This window comes from Theropithecus gelada, chromosome 15, assembly GCF_003255815.1.
Source record: "Theropithecus gelada isolate Dixy chromosome 15, Tgel_1.0, whole genome shotgun sequence".
NCBI classification, from domain to species: Eukaryota; Metazoa; Chordata; class Mammalia; order Primates; family Cercopithecidae; genus Theropithecus; species Theropithecus gelada.
This window is the reverse complement of record NC_037683.1, coordinates 19,499,952-19,517,222: the sequence shown is the minus strand read 5'-3', so window position 1 is coordinate 19,517,222 and position 17,271 is coordinate 19,499,952. Positions and strand designations below refer to the sequence as shown.

The window sequence follows — 17,271 nt, the reverse complement described above, 5'->3', positions numbered from 1 at the left end:
TGTAATCCCAGCACTTTGGCAGGCAGATCACCTGAGGTCAGGAGTTTGAGACCAGCCTGGCCAACATGGTGAAACCCCGTCTCTACTAAAAATACAAAAATTAGCCAGACATGATGACAGGCGCCTGTAATCCCAGCTACTCCAGAGGCTGAGGCAGAAGAATCGCTTGAACCCAGGAGGCGGAGGCTGCAGTGAGTTGAGATCGTGCCATTGCACTTCAGCCTAGGTGACAAGAGCGAGACTTCGTCTCAAAACAAACAAACAAACAAACAAATGCCCAATCGACTCTCCTCTTTTCATAGTGAACTCTGGCTGAATCAGATGGCCCAAAACAAAACTTTTAAGTTTAGGGCCTGCTTAGCTGTGAATGTAAACAAACTTCGATAGTCTTGGGAAAAGTTGTGATCTACAAAATGGTGTGGTGGTGTGTGGATGGGGACACTAGAGGCAGTGTCACATGAAGATACACTGATACACTTCACACATCTTTGGCATTAGACAGATCTGGGTTTGAATTCTAGCTCTCTTCCTTTCCAACCTTGTGACTTTGGTTGTTTTAACCTTTGAGCCTCAGTGTCCTCATCTACAAAATGGTGATAATAAAGTGTCTATGAAGCTATTTTGGGATAAAATGACAGAATGTACGTACACGTATTTGTGCACAGAGCTAAGCAACTGGTGCTTCCAAATGGTAGCCACTAATTCAAGACAGTTCTTCAAAGGTCAGATGTTGCAGGTAAAACACATTGGTTTTTTTATCATTCTTTCTTTCTTTTTAAGTAAAAGTTATGTCTATGTGATTAACTGGATGACAGCAAGAAGTGGGTTCCTGTCCCGTTTGGAGGAAGGCAAACAGAAATGAAGCCAGTTAAAGCTTTGTGGTGGTGGGGGGTGTGCGTGGATCTCTAACTCCCCAGGGAAAATGTGTGGGCTGGTGCACCAGAGGGTGCCTGAACCTGGGAGACAGCAGATGGCCCACAGCAGCGTGTCCCCTTCCCCTGGCCCACAAAGCACACGAGAAGCCAACCAGCCAGCTCAGAAGCGGAAGATCTAACGTACTACTTCTGCAAATGGAAATCCATATACACTCAATGCAGAACGAAACAGACTCTCACCCCAAAAATATTAGTGAAAGTGCATACACTTTATTATGTACATTGTTGGAAAGGGAGGCCACCTGGAAAAACTCCTGCACTGGCACTGTGTTCCTAGAGCTCCTGCTATGCGTCCCTCCCAAGTGATTTAACTTCAACCTATTGGACTATGAATTCACAAGGCAGAAAAGTCAAGGTCATTTGCTATCTGGAGACAGGAGAACTCAAGGATCCAAAAGCACTGTTACTCTTAAGTTGCAGAAGAGATTTTTCAGCCAGGATATGGAGCCTTCTGGTCCTCAAGGGTAAGCCACCTCACACAACGGATAAAACCATCATTTTAAAATTCAATATATAAGTGCAACTTGAGTTTAAGTTGCACTGCTCCATACCTCTAATAAACTCAGCTAGGAGCCAGGATACATGGTAGTTCAAGGCTTCCTAAAATAAGCTTGAAATTGGGGTACAGAGGAAGGGACATCCACTGGCTGGATGGACACAGTGGTTCAGCTAAGGATAGCTATAAAGGCTCGTGCTGGGAAAGAAAGCTGTTATTCTTAGACTTCTCTAGGTGAACTCAGAGTCTCAAAGAGGAAATGTTACAAATGTCACCTGCCAGCTTTCTTGCCAGTAAATAGAATGCCAGGTTGCTCAGATTCATAGACATTTGCAAAACAGAAGATGTCTCCTAATATTATAGACTAAGAAATTGCTATCCAGAGAAGCTGACCAGTTCCTCTTTCAGCATCAATATACATGACAGAAGAATGACTAGGTAAGTTTAAAAAGATCTACGTCTATATAGATATCGTAAAGTTTGACAGTATCTGCCCAAGATAATTAGACATTATATAGTCAATACATTGTGAATTCCTTATACTATGTAATGAATGGGTTTGTAATCAAGATATTTCACAGTGTCCCACAGTTAACAGCATGCAGATAGTAAAATATAATGGTTTCCTGAAGTTATCTCTTAAAAAAGTATTTTAGTCCTTAAGCTATTCAAATGGATATATAACAATTGCATATAGAACGTAGAGAAAATTTTATTACAAAATTAAAACTATTTAAAACCTGATATATGAAAATAGGCAACAGTGAGAAAAAAGCACTTTTGTGACAAATATTTAGCTAGTTTGAAAGGCAGAACACAGAGGAATCATTTACTCACAAAGAAGGCTCAAAGAAGTTAAAACATGGATGTATTTTTTAAATGACCACAATAGCAGTGAATTTAAAAGTCTTTGAAGGGTTAGAGTAATCTTTTTCATTAGTCTTGACTATTGCTGGTTCTGACAAGTATAGGCAAGAAATGGCTACTCTCAGATAAGGATTATTCTGAAACATGGTCTGGATTTAGAAAATAAATGAACATTAGGCGAATTTTCTTAATTAAGACTCTGCGCCAGGCGCGGTAGCTCATGCCTGTAATCCTAGCACTTTGAGAGGCAGAGGTGGGTGGATCACCCGAGGTTAGGAGTTCGTGACTAGTCTGATCAACATGGTGAAACCCCATCTCTACTAAAAAAAAAAAAAAAAAATACAAAAATTAGCTGGGCGTGGTGGCATGAGCCTGTAATCCCAGCTACTGGAGAGGCTGAGGCAGGAGAATCTCCTGAACCTGGGAGGTGGAGGTTGCAGTGAGCTGAGATCATGCTATTGCACACCAGCCTGTGCAACAAGAGTGAAACTTCATCTCAAAAAAAAAGACTCTCCGGCTCCGGAGTAAGGCACGTTTGACCTAGAGAAGCTGGCTGTGGTGTAAGGTCATCCCTTTCTACAAAGCATTTATCCAGTCAGCAGTGTCAGGTGGCAGTTACAGCCCAGGTTGCCTCTGGCCTGGGCGCTTAGGGGGTTCAGAATGAGTCAGTGGAAGTCAAAACAAGAGGGATCTAACCTACTACATAATAATCTAAACATACAAACTTACTATTTTAAGACTAACAGATTACCTTCTATAATCACCAATTTCTCAGTATTTACAAGCTAACAATTCTTTCACCTATTTTTATAACTGCTATGCATTCTGGGAACACCATAGTTGACATATGGAAAAGGAAAAGCCCTACCCTCTTTTTATGAGTTAAAGGCTCATTTGGTCCCCCACTTCATCCTTCGAAGGGTAGCGCTCATTTCTATGCTAGCCTAGATGGCCGTGTTTTGCCCCTATGATTCCTTGCAGCATATCTATGGGCAGAGGGAAGACAATTGTTGAGTTTTTCTCAGCAGCAATGGTGGTCAGTGTCTGCAGGTACCGGAGCTGAAGGGCTGCAGGAGATTCAGTGATGACCATGGAGGCTTCTTTCAGAGCCCTGGATGCATTCATTTCTCCTTCGGCTGCAATAACCTATGGAGAGGTGAAAGGAGAGGTTGAACTGGAGAAAACCACATGGTGACACGCAGCACTCTTTAACCTGGGGTACGTATACCTCAGGTGGTCCACAAAACTTTCCAGGGTGTACGCCAGAAGAGTTTTAAGGAAATCAGTTTCTACATACTCAGTTTCCATACGCTTCTTTTTCTAAAACTGACTTGCCTGAGTAGTGCCTGGATCAAGACATTCTCTTTTTTTATTTTTATTTATTTATTTTTTGGGACGGAGTCCCACTCTGTCGCCCAGGCTGGAGTGCAGTGGCAAAATCTTGGCTCACTGCAAGCTCCGACTGCCGGGTTCACACCATTCTCCTGCCTCAGCCTCCCAAGTAGCTGGGACTACAGGCGCCCGCCACCTCGCCCGGCTAATTTTTTGTATTTTTAGTAGAGACGGGGTTTCACCGTGTTGGTCAGGATGGTCTCGATCTCCTGACCTAGTGATCCGCCTGCCTCGGACTCCCAAAGTGCTAGGATTACAAGCATGAGCCACCACGCCCAGCCAAGACGTACTCTTTTACTACAGCCTTTCTCCCATTTTCCAAGGTAACAAAGGGATAATTCAAAATACTGAGCAGGATTGAGAAAGCAAGTTTAATGACTGCATGCAAATCCTTTTGCAAGTCAGGAGGATTTCCAATTCTCTGATGAGTACCTTACTAAACTGAAAGCTGACAGGTCGTTATAAATATTTTTTGATGAAAGACTGTGATGTGATTTTTTTAGCACATAAATTCAAAGGGAGTGCTAAGAACTGTATGATACTACTTTGAACAAAACTTCCATTTCCATCTACTTATTTATGTAAATAAGGTTTCAAAGTCCTTATAGCTATAAAAATGAAAAATAGGAATAAAACTGATGCCGAATCCTGTCTCATTCTAGCATTAAACAACAGCCATCTATACATGTACGATTTAATTCTCATTCGTCTTATGAAGACAAGCATTTCTAGTAAACATCAACTTCTTGTACTGGGTGCAGTGGCTCACACCTGTAATCCCAAAACTTTGGGAGGCCAAGGTGGGCAGATCACTTGAGGTCAGGAGTTCGAGACCAGCCTGGCCAACATGGCAAAACCCCGTCTCCACTAAAAGTACAAAAATTAGCCAGGCATTGGGGCAAGCATCTGTAAATCCAGCTACCTGAGAGGCTGAGACAGGAGAATTGCTTGAACCCGGGAGGTTGCTGTGAGCCAAGATCATGCCACTGCACCCCAGCTTGGGTGACAGAATGAGATTCTGTCTCAAAAAAAAAAAAAAAATTGACTTCTTATTTAGGAGAAATTCTGAAATGTTTGTAGAACCTTGTTTTTAGTTACAGGAAATTTTTAAAAATTAAGTCTAATTTATGGACTAAATGTGTTGCAGTAGGTTAATAAAATAATTCATGACAAAATATACATTAGGAAAAGAACTGGGGGAAGTGAAGGTGCAATAACAAACTTAGGTTTAAGAAGAAGAAGAAAAAAAAAAAACAATAAAAAGCTCCTGACCGTTAAGAGTTTACTTACCTATTTTTAATGGATAACTACATCATTATTATTTCTCATTGGGAACATTTAAAAGAATGATGTTAACAGTTTTATTTTAAAATGTCAATATTTACAACATGCCATGAATTATATTCTTGGCAAGTACATAAATTCAAGATGAAAATTTTTACATGCCAATTAAAAACGTTTGATGGGCTTTATAGTTTTTCTAAATTCTATAAGGGGTTTCACAGGCAAAAAAGTTTGAAGATCACTCGAGCAGTGGAGAGAACAGGAGCTCTGGAGTCAAATGGACTTGAGTTCAAATCCCAAATCTAACATTTACCAGCCGAATGTCCTCAGAGAGGTTACTGAACATCCTGAACCTCAGTTTCCCATTCTTAAAGCAGACTAACATGTACCTCAGAGGACCACTTGTGAGAAAGACAGAGAAAGTATGTAAAGTGTTAAAGGAATAAAGGGGGTTATTACAGAGGAATGGCAAGACCTGACTTTCGGGTCCAACTGTGCTTTAATGCACAAAAGATTCAAAGTAGTTACTTTAATTCATAATCCTAGGAGAAGGAAAGGTATTAAGATACCATAATTATCCAGATTTAAAGTACAGCTTCTCCAGGTTATTATCCTCACTTGAATCTTGAAAAATTAGTGGTCCATAATACTCCACGAATATCAGAATTGGAGGCAATGGTCTTATGCCCAGAGAAATTTCATTCACTTACACAGCAAAATTTGGGGGCCTTAAGCCCTGTGTAGGAGAAGCTAGGGATAGAGTGGAATCCCTAGCCTTCTTCAGCTCCTGGTCAGGTGGGGAAGGCAGACATGGAAGTAGATCATTTCATTCCGGTGTGATAAATGCTGACAGATGTATGTACAAGGCACAGTGCTAGCACACAGAAGAAAGAAGCTTTTCCAGAGGGTGACGTGGTGAGGTTATAGAAGTTGAATATTAAATGATAAAATGTTTGCTGATTAGAAAAAGATGAGGAAGAATATTTTAGGCAGAACACATGAAATGGTAAAGCGGTATAAAAATGGTATATTCCAGAAAACTGTCAATGGCTGAATGCTATGGCAGGAAGAGGGGAAAGGTGAGGGATAAATGGGGCCGGGTTCTGAAGTGCAGTGACGGGCCAGGGTGTTTCGTCTTCATTCTGTGGGCAATGGGAAACTGCAGAACGATTTTAAGCAGATAATAACCTCCATCAGATCTAGTTTGAAAAAACTGGCCGGGCGCGGTGGCTCAAGCCTGTAATCCCAGCACTTTGGGAGGCCGAGACGGGTGGATCACGAGGTCAGGAGATCGAGACCATCCTGGCTAACACGGTGAAACCCCGTCTCTACTAAAAATACAAAAAACTAGCCGGGCGAGGTGGCGGGCGCCTGTAGTCCCAGCTACTCGGGAGGCTGAGGCAGGAGAATGGCGTGAACCCGGGAGGCGGAGCTTGCAGTGAGCTGAGATCCGGCCACTGCACTCCAGCCCGGACAACAGAGCGAGAGTCCGTCTCAAGAAAAAAAAAAAAAAAAAAAGAAAAAACTCTCTGATGGATGTCTGAGGTTAGAAGAGAAGGCAGTGAAAGCTGCTAGTGGAACTGCTTTAGAGTGGGTGGTGTGATTCACAGGTGGTGGGGACACAGAATGAAATGGTTTGGGGAGCTATTCTGCCTCCCTGAAGGAGGGCGAATCAATGGAATTTGGAAACTAGGTAGGCGGAGGAAAGGGGGACAGAGGCTGAGACCCAGGTTTCTAGGTTTTGGTTGCATAGGTTAGTGCCATTAATGGAGATAGGATACAGAATACGGTACTCACTGAGAGAAAGCATCTAGTTTATAGGGTAAAAACCTAATTTATCAAAGCCACCCATCACGTCCTGCAGGAACAAGGGTCAGCTCTGCTCAAAGAAAACCACAGAACTGTATTCCAAGGTAGGCACTAGAGAGAATACATCAGAAATCCCCTGCTATGACAGCAGTAGGCTCTGATTTTTTCCATATCATCTCAGATGTCCAATTAGGCACTTTTTTCTTTGGACATGGACCAGCTGGAAAGATACCTCATTTCCCACCACCAATCAATACATAATTGCTTGGCTGAGAAGCCAGACCCAACGGGCTGGGCATACATTTTGTTCATAGAAAAGCCACACTGAGCAAGCTGCCAAAGATGTAAACAACACCACCGGCTTTGTCTAAATACAGGCCAAGTACACTCTGTTGATAGGATCTTAGAGAGCAAAGCAAGCTATTTGTGGGTGTGCACAGTTTTTGTCCAATGTGTAGTAATCTCATAGCAATCAACATTTTATATTTACAGAATATCATTTTAAAGTCTGGCATTTTCATGTATGTGAAATTGGTGCTACCTGTCCCTTCTGTAGACCAGGTGGTCTGGGCAGAGGAAAGGGCAGAGAAAGGTGATCTGTATTTCTGCACTCCACCCTCTCAATTGATAGACTTCTACACCCAGAAACATGAGCCCAAAAGCATGTGCCAGGTGTTTTTCTGAGAGTTATGAAAAGGAAACAAAAGATGATGCAAACACAAAAGAGATTACATTTCAAGCCACTAAAAGCTGGTCTAAACACTTTAAAAACCAAACCTAACATACAGAGAAACACATGGGAGAATCTGTCTTCTTCTGTGACTGGTTTCTTTCACTCAAATTATATGTGTGAGCACTTACATTCATTCTCTTTGCTACGTAGTATGCCTACGTGTGAATAAACCAGACTTCATCCATTCAGCTAGGAATGGACATTTGGATATTCTATAGTTTGGCTCAATGTGCTGGTGTGAACATTCTAGTACATGCCTTGGTAAACATATGAGTGCATTTCTGTTAGATTTATAATTAGGAGTTGGAGCTGCTGGCTCATAGCGTACACAAATGTTCAGTTTGAACAGACGTTGCCAGACTGTTTTCCAAAGTGGTTGTATTAAGTTACACTGCCACCAGCAGAATATGAGAGTTCAAGTTCCTCTCTCACCCACACTGGGTTCTTTTCCGTTCTTTTCAGGCCATTCTGATAGCTGTCTAGTGTGACCTCTGCTTATAATGTGAATTTGCATTTCCCAGATGGCTAATGAACCTAAGGAATTTTTCTGTAAAGTCTCTTAATCTTTAGTTTCTTCCACTCTATCTCACCTTTCCTGTGCAATTTATTTGTTGAAGAAACTGTGACCGCCCTATTTTCCATGAGAATTTCAAGACAATAAGCCTATGGTTGTTGCAGGGTTACTGTGTTTTACAGAAGGGCTAGGCTCATTGTGATTCTATGTGTGAACTCCAAGGCAGTCGCTACCCGGGTTCATGAGCCTGCTTCTAGACTAACCCTACAGCCCCGTCCAAATGGGAGTATGGCAATTCACAATTCTAAGCGGTTTCTTCTCTCTTTTCTTACTGTTATAAAGGGAAGATAGAAACTTTCTTTCCAAACTCTTAAGAATGCTACGGAAAAGGCTCATAGCCCATCCTGGGAAGTCAGTCCTAGAGGAGGCAGTGAGGAGCAGAGGGGAATTCTAATTTCCACTGCCACTAATCAACTGTGTGACCTTGCAGATGTCACTTAACTTTTCTGGGCTTCAATTTTTCCTTTGAATAGTGGAATGGCAAACAAGTTTCATTTTTTTTTAACGTCTTTACTATTTAATTTTTAATTTAATTTAATTTTTTTGAGGAGTCTTGCTCTATCACCCAGGCTAAAGTGCAGTGGCACAATCTCAGCTCACTGCAACCTCCACCCCCAGGGTTCAAGCAATTCTCCTGTCTCAGCCTCCCAAGTAGCTGGGATTACAGGTGCCTGCCACCACGCCAGGCTACTTTTTGTATTTTTAGTAAAGACGGGGTTTCACCACGTTGGCCAGGCTGGTCTTGAACTCCTCACCTCAGGTGATCTACCCACCTCAGCCTCCCAAAGTGCTGGGATTATAGATGTGAGCTCGGCCTCAAGTTTTGTTTTTTAGAGCTAACTCTAAGCAGTTGAGGGTTGTTACCTGGAGTGCTGTAGAAGGGTTCTGAGGCCAAGTCTAAGCTCAGTGGAAAACAGTGCCATGGTTAATTACTAGCATGGCAATAGCAGGATGGAGTGGTAGCATCTGGGCTAGGTATTTGCCACCTATGGAAGATAATCTCTGAGGATCCTTTGGGCTCTGACATTCTATATAGCATATGTATGGTACATTCTACTATTCAATCTGGTTTGGAAATGAGGCTTTTGGCTAATAACATATTCTAGTTAAAAGCAATTCCTAATTTTCAAAACAATTAGATGATAGGGCACATTTAATAACATCGTAAACATAATTTAATCTTCTAAATGTAATGGTTTTGAAAGAAGGCACTTGAGGGTTCTGCAGTACTGTCAGGTTATCATCACAAAGCAACAATGATCCTATTAGGCAAACCTAAACATTCTGGTTAATAGAAAATTCTGAAGTCACATGCCAAATGAGCTACTATCCTATTTGATGCTGGCTAAGAAATCATAGTGACCAGTTTGTGGCTTAAAGGGCACCCTAACAAAAGAACAGGGTTCTGTGGTCAGCCAGTTACCACCAGCTACTACTATTTTCTAACAATAACAAATTGGTTTGCTCCTTGTGTCTTGGGAGATTTGTCAAGTCCACAGCAACTCCTCCGATGAAAACTGCTTCTCTTCTTCAACCCATTCACAGGCATAGGGCTGTGGAACCATATTATTATGCTATCTTTGCACTTTGACCAAAGTTGGACCAAAAAGAATCTCTCTTCCGTGAATGTGGAATTAGGGCTGGTCTGTGTTCTTTAGTGTTCACCTGGCAGACACGTAAACCTGGGAGCTAGACATTCTCCACCACAAGCTATCTACAGTGACACGTAGCACAGGAAAGGGAATGACTAGTTCCCTGAACTGCCTTCTGGTTCCTGTTTTGGTGAGACTTGCCCCTACTTCCTACCCTTGGGTTTGGTGAGATATCCCTGAACTTTTACACATTATCATCTTTAAAGATACTCTTTTCTAGGTTAGATTAACAAATATTTCCTCAGTGCCTGCCAGAGGGGCCATGCCACCCATGCAGGGCTAAGACATTGGCAGATGATGATGAAAAGAAGGAAGAAAAAAGGCAGGTGTCAAAGAGAGAGAATATAAACAAGAGGAAAAGAGAGAATGAGGAATAGGAAACAGTAAAAGGGAAAAAGATCCAGAGAAAAGAAAAAGAACAAAAAAGAAGCCAAAAATAAGTAAGAGATGGGTGGTATGGATGGAATGATGACCCACTTGCTCCGAAGCTGGAATTGTTAATTTATCCTTAATGATGAATTGGGAGAATAAAGTATGGTACACACAGTCATAAAAGAATGAGGTAAGTCTATATGTACTGATATGCCCATAGATATTGATATTAAATGAAAAAAGCAGAGCACAGAACAACATGTGCAGTATAACCCTACTTTTGTAAAACAAACAAGCCAGTAATCCAAAAACCTGGTCAAATAAAATCCAAATACACTCAACTGTTAAGAGTGGTGACCTCTGGGGGAATATGATTTGAAGTTACAGGGAGGGCTTTCACTTCTACTAACTTTACCACTTCAAGATTATTTCAATCTTTTACAACAAACATGTTTCACTTTTTTATAATTATTAATAAAAGAGAAAACTCAGTAAGACAAACAAGTTTTAAGAAAATGTTACCTTGGCGCGGGCCTCACGGGACGCTTCTGCTTCTGCAGCCATAGCTCTCTGGAGCTGCACAGGTAGTTTCACATCCTTGATTTCCACACGCTCCACCTTTATTCCCCAGGCATCAGTGGCATCATCCAGAGTAGACTGTTAGGAAGAGAGAAGACAAGCTAAATCTGCTCAGCCCAGATGCCGACAGAGGCTGTATTCACTGGGATTCGGAGGAGATAAGGTGCTGGGGAGAGTAGTGGAAAGAATGGTGATGCAGGGGCTAGCTCACTGATCCTGATTCTGTTGCTTGCAAGCTAATGTAGGGGTTAGCAAGCTTCTTCTAAAAGGGCCATATAGTGATTGTTTTATTTGTAGTCTCTGTCTCAACTATTTAACCCAGCTGTTGTAGTCAAAAGCAGCCACGGATAATATATAACTAAATGGCTGTGGCTATACTCCAGTCAAACTTTACTTACAAAAACTACAGCCTGTAGGCTACAGTTTGCCAACTCCTGAGCTAATGTGACTCTGTGTAAGCCATATTACTCCTTTGTGCTTCAACTTCCTCCCTTTAGAATGTCACGTGAATGAAACCACACATCTATTTCATAGGTTGTTGTGGATATCAAATACGATCATAGATTTTACCCACAACGAAGTATATACAAATAACAAGAATCCAGACTTACAGCACTCTGTCTTTTCTGAACAAGCTATGCTTAACTGAGTATCTGTAACTCAAGAAAGACTGGAAAGCACAACAGTTATCATTCATGGGACTCACACACAGAATAAAGCTTTAGGAATACCTACACTATCTTGTAGAATAGCTTCTGTTCTAAACAAAAAGGTTATTATTGATTCTGGAAAAAAATACACACTGAAGAAAATTTTTAAAAACTGTACGCATGAGTGTTATTAACTCATGAACCGCTAATGTGAAAAATCTCCCCTCCCACCAAATTTGAAAAATTTTACGATGAAGGAAAATAAAAGGCCACAGACTCCCCACAATTTGAATTAATAAAAGGTTCTCAAAAAACCATTGACCCTTTGCTTCATTTTTCAACTTTTGGGAGGTAACAGCATCGACGCACTCCCCACCTGCATGTTGTGTGCGATTTCTTCTCTGTCAGAGAGGATCTGAGAAAGGTTCTTGGTGCCCAGAACATTCCTCAGAGTAGTTTGTGCCAAAAGACGGGTGGCTGAGTCAGCATTGGTGATATTTGCTACAGCCAGGGTTGCATTCTGAACGCGGTAATAGACCACACCATCCACGCTAATTGTCACTGAATCCTTAGTGAGGATCTACAAGATGAAGGAAGCAATTTTACATCTGTCAATGGTTGTTTTTTTTTTTTTTTTTTAACATAACTGTAAGGAATGTTATTCTACAGAATATCTTATAATACTAGCTGATTTTCTTTAGTAAGACATCAGAAAGTTAATTATATCTTTCAAAATTTAATAAAATAAATGTATTTATTCAAGTCCATTAATTCATTCAATCATACAAATAATATTGAGATATCACTCAACAGCAGGCACTGTACTAGGTACCAGGGATTAAGGTAGGAAAAAACTTGGTTCCTACTTTGAAGGAGGTTAGGGAATCAAAGGAAGCTTTTAGGGGCAGCTGTGCGTGGCAGGGGTGATACGGAATTGAATCTTGAAGAAAGGAATACAATTTTTCTGGGGTGTTGGGTGGAGTGGAAAAACATTTAAGAGAGAGGCACTAGAGAGTCAAGGTTTGATAAACTACAAGTTGCAAAATATTACCCGAACAAAAAGTGCAAGAGGAATGTTTTTAAAGGGCAAGGTCAGCACAAAAACATATTTTACAGCATGCTACATAAAAATGCTAAACACGACCTAATTTTGTTTTAAGCTAAAAAGTTATCTGAGTAAGAGGCTCCAGGAAAACAGTTACATCAATCACTTAAACTTACTGAGACTCAGTTATCTTATTTGTAAAGTAGAGATTAATTATAGTACCTACTTTGCATTGTTGCTAGAATTAGTGTGCTAAATACATTCAAGTGCTCAGAAAAGTTCCTGGCACGTAAAAGCTGTCTTATTATTTCATCTTGGATAATGGTGGTAACTTTACTGAATAAAACCTTAACTTGATTAACTGTAATAAGTTAATTTAGACAATAAATAAGCCAGCTGGGCATGATGGCATACACCTGTAGTTCCAGCTACTCAGGAGGCTGAGGCAGGAAGAGTGCTCCAGCCTGGGAATTCCAGCCTCTCTCACGGACAACATCAGGCTGGCACCTTTCTACTGATCATTTAAATGTCCTTCTCTCTGTGAAACTTTCTTGACTTACTTGGCAGAGTTAAGCACTCTTCCCTTGCACTTCCACTGCACCTTACTGTAGTAACATTATTTATTCACATTTCTGCTTCTCTGAGTATGAATTTCTTAAGGGCAATTCTTGGTAACTCTAGCACTGACAGAGTGTTTGAAACATAGCGGGTAGTCAATAGATGAGAGATGAACTGAACTGAAATGTGGTCCTGAGAACAGTGAATGATGAGGAACAAAGGAGTGAGAGTTAGGAGACCTGAACTGTAGTTCCAGCTCTGCCTTCAGGTCCCTGGATGGCCTCTAGCAAGGCTTTTAACAGATTTGACCTACAGATTCCTCATTTGTGAGATGGCACTAATAATCCTGCCTAATTCTACTCAAATTTCTGTGAAGATGAAATAAGAACATACTTGTGAATGAAGCCCTTTTGAAAGAGTAAGCAGCTATGTAAATGGAAGGTAATAACAACAATGTTGTTAGATGGCTGTTTAGCCCTGCCAGACATCAAAGCAGTGATCCTTTTTTAGTAATCTCAAAATACTTCTAACATGGAAGAGAAGTAGAGGATTTATAAATAAATGTACAGTGTATTACCATCTTGTATGAAAACTAATTATTTCCCATGACATGATGGGAAAATGTGTCAATTCCAAATTCTTGCCACTTTGACTTTGCCACAGCTTCTTTCTAAAGCTACAGCTTCTCTGCCTCCTGTTTATCATCGGCAAGGGTTTATCTCCCTTCACAGAAACTTCACAGGGGAATCAGAAAAAGGATTGCTTGCCAAGTTCTAATCTGCTTTGCATTCAGCAGCTTGCAGAAGAGGAAAGAGCCACTGGAAAGCAGAAGCTTAAACAGCAACTCTGCCAGATGTCTGTAACGTTTACAGTGGAAAATGCCAGAATGCCCAGCTACCCTGAAAGCGGCTCCTTCTGAGACTCGATCTTCCCTAGACGATGGGAAAACATACAGAGAATACGGTGATACTCTAAGTCTTGTTCTTATGAGTAAAATGTGGGCAAAATCACTTCTGGCATCATTAACTTTGGGTGGATTATAAAGTCTGACCTCACCCACTTCTTGGATCAGTACCAACAAGGAAGTTCCTAGGCTGGTTTCTGGTATTTGTGACATGAGAAGGCAACATGGCCAGGCTCCATCACCATGCTGAGTATCTGGCCTTTGGCCAGGAAACCCTGACAGCATTCTTCTGTCCTTCCCACTTCATGTTTTTAGGTTTTCTGTATGCAACGGTTATTATGCCTCCTAAGGACATGGTTGCCAGGATGGCCATCACTTTTTCAGGGGCTATAAGGGAGCTCTGTACAATGCATTTAGCATGGAGCTGTGGAAAAAGCAGCACTATACAGGGAATCCGAAGAGCTCAATTTTAGTCTTGGCTCTGCCACTGTAATTTAGAGGAATTCCTTTGTTTCACTGCAACTATATACTTTCTAGGGATTCTGCCGTGAGTTTCATCTATGATAACATTTGTGAAGTAGTTTGAAAAGGCACAAAATAATCACTAGTATAAAATATTATGTTTTATCTAAAATGCCCAACAAGCAGCTTCTAATTCTTTGGTTTCTAACCAATTTATCTAGAATAAAACCTTAAGAAGAAAAAAATATTATACTAAATAGGGTTTTCTATCAGAAACCCATAGAAGAGAAACGTGGTAATAAAAATGGTGATAGTAATAACAATGATGATATTATTATACTTTCATTAGCATTACACTATATTTTCTAACAATCATCCCTCGGTATCTGTGGGAGATTGATTCTAGGACTCCCAGAGGATACCAAAATCCAAGATGTTCAAGTCACTTATATACAGTGGCACAATATTCGCATACAATTTATGCACATCCTCCTTTATACATTAAATCCTTTCTAAAGTACTTATAATACTTAACACAATATAAATACTATGTAAATAGTTGCTATACTATACTGTTTTTTAAAATTTGTATTATTGTATCATTGTCTATTGCTTTTTTCCCCAAATATTTTTGATTCATGGAGCCAACCATATAATCTATGTACATTTTCCTGTATACTTTAAATCATCTGTAGATTACTTATATTATCTAACACAATACCTACACATCACTTCATTCATGTGGATTCAGTGCCATACTTGTTGTATGATAAATTCAAATTTTGCTTTTTGGATCTTTATGGAGTTTTTTTCCTAATCTTTTCAGTCTGTGGTTGGCTGAATCCCTGTATGCAAAACCTATGCATGCAAAGGGCCAACTGTAATACTAACAGTAAGAACTTATACAGCACTTACTATTTATCAGTCATTGCTCTAAGCACTTCTCAGAACCACCCTATACAGTAGTTCTTACTATTACAATCTCTATTTTCTGGATGAGGAAACTGAAGCACAGATAAGTTAAAGGACTTGCTTAAGGTCACTGAGCTAGAAATGCTGAAGGCAGTCAAGATCTAAAGCCTATTCTCTAGCCAGGCACGGTGGCTCATGCCTGTAATCCCAGCACTTTAGGAAACCAGGGCAGATCACCTGAGGTCAGGAGTTTGAGATCAGCCTGGCCAACATGGCAAAACCCCGTCTCTACTAAAAATAGAAAAAAAGTAGCTGGGCGTGGTGGTGCATGTCTATAGTCTGTTACTTGGGAGGCTGAGGCATGAGAGTCACTTGAACCCAGGCGGCGGAGGTTGCAGTGAGCCAAGATCACACTACTGCACTCCAGCCTGGGCAACAGAACAAGACTCTATCTCAATTTAAAAAAAAAAAATTTAAAATGAATAAAGCTTATGTTCTAACTATGCTGTCCCTCATTGTAAAGCACTTTCACGCCAGGCGCGGTGGCTCAAGCCTGTAATCCCAGCACTTTGGGAGGCCGAGACGGGCGGATCACAAGGTCAGGAGATCGAGACCACCCTGGCTAACACGGTGAAACCCCGTCTCTACTAAAAATACAAAAAATTATTAGCCAGGTGCGGTGATCTACTCGGGAGGCTGAGGCAGGAGAATGGCATGAACCCGGGAGGCAGAGCTTGCAGTGAGCTGAGATCCGGCCACGGCACTCCAGCCTGGGCGACAGAGAGAGACTCCGTCTCAAAAAAAAAAAAAAAAAAAGCACTTTCACATGTGATATCTCAGTTATTCAAAGAAAACCTTACCTCCTGAGGAGGAATATCAAATGAAATAGTTCTCATGTCCACTTTGATGAAGCTGTCAGTACATGGCAGAATAAAAAACAAACCTGCAACAAAGATACACACATTATACAGACACAGCAACCTAATCAGTTCACTTCTCCATTCATTTTTAAGAAGATCAACCTAATGAACAGAAAAGTCATCAGTTCATCTTCGTGAATGAGCCAGAAGCCAGGTACGATAACATTGATTCCTCTTGCTTACTTCCCATATTTGACTGTCCCCACTAAAATCTGTGGAGTTAATTTCCTTAATCCACTGTTGCTATCACTCTTCCCCCCACCGCCCCACCGGGACCAATGCAATCATTTCCCAGGCCATCCTTCTATTTTTTGTAGTTTCTCTCCTATAATATATTTCCTAAGCTGCAAGCAGAGCAATCCCCCCTAAAATACAAACCCTGCCCCACACATGGTCCTGCATAACTCGCCTTTGTTCCCCTCTTCAGCCACTTCCCCTCTCTTCACACCCTGCCCTCTTGCTGGCCGATCTACTTGCTCTGCAAAACTCTCCTCTTTGTTGCTTTGTGTATGTTGCTATTTCCATTGCAAACACCTCCTGTTGGTTAACGCCTTTCAGACCTCAAGACTCAGTCAAGATGTAACTTTCAGAAAGACTTGCCTCAGCCTACTACTAGTTTGGATCAGTAACACTTCTCGGGTCTTCTCTTTTCTCACAGCTCTCTGTGAGTAGCTGATCATAATACTTACCACATAGGATTGTAGCTATCTGTTTCCTTGTTGGTCCCTACCACTAAATAGGGAGATCGTTGAGGGTAGGGACTGTGTTTTAGTTTCCCTTGAATTCTCAGAGCCTGGAACACAGTAGGAGCTTAATTGAAGTTTGCCAAATAAATGACTGAAAGTCTTTCTTTGGTAGAGATTCTAATGCTCAAATTTGTATAGCTGTACTATTCTTGGCCTAAGTGGTAATCTTACCAGCTCAAATGGGAAGGGGAGGGGAAGGGTAGGAAGGAAAGGGTAACAAAAGATTGGCTAGAGCCACTGCTATTGTTATACAACTTCTGCTGCATGAACTATTTTCTAAGACAGAGTAGAAGAGGCCCTCATAAGGGAAATCACATCAATAAAAAAATTTTAGGCTGGGCACGGTGGCTCACGTCTGTAATCCTAGAGCTTTGGGAGGCT

At 41.1% G+C, this 17,271-nt stretch overlaps 1 protein-coding gene across 5 annotated transcripts in view; it reads right to left on the bottom strand.

Annotated features, from left to right (window-relative positions):
- Positions 1-1,123: 1,123 nt before the first annotated feature.
- The window catches only part of STOM (stomatin), a 31,817-nt gene continuing 15,669 nt past the window's right edge, over positions 1,124-17,271 (bottom strand). For 2 of the 5 annotated variants that reach the window (XM_025358743.1, XM_025358741.1), the window contains 4 exons: positions 16,085-16,167; positions 11,720-11,923; positions 10,637-10,771; positions 1,124-3,444 (listed from right to left, as the gene is read on the bottom strand). In XM_025358743.1, coding sequence (XP_025214528.1) covers positions 3,238-3,444; positions 10,637-10,771; positions 11,720-11,923; positions 16,085-16,167 — 629 coding nt within the window. In that variant the 3' untranslated portion in view covers positions 1,124-3,237. The remainder of the gene's footprint in view (positions 3,445-10,636; positions 10,772-11,719; positions 11,924-16,084; positions 16,168-17,271) is intronic. The other 3 variants (XM_025358744.1, XM_025358745.1, XM_025358746.1) reach the window with 3 other exon arrangements.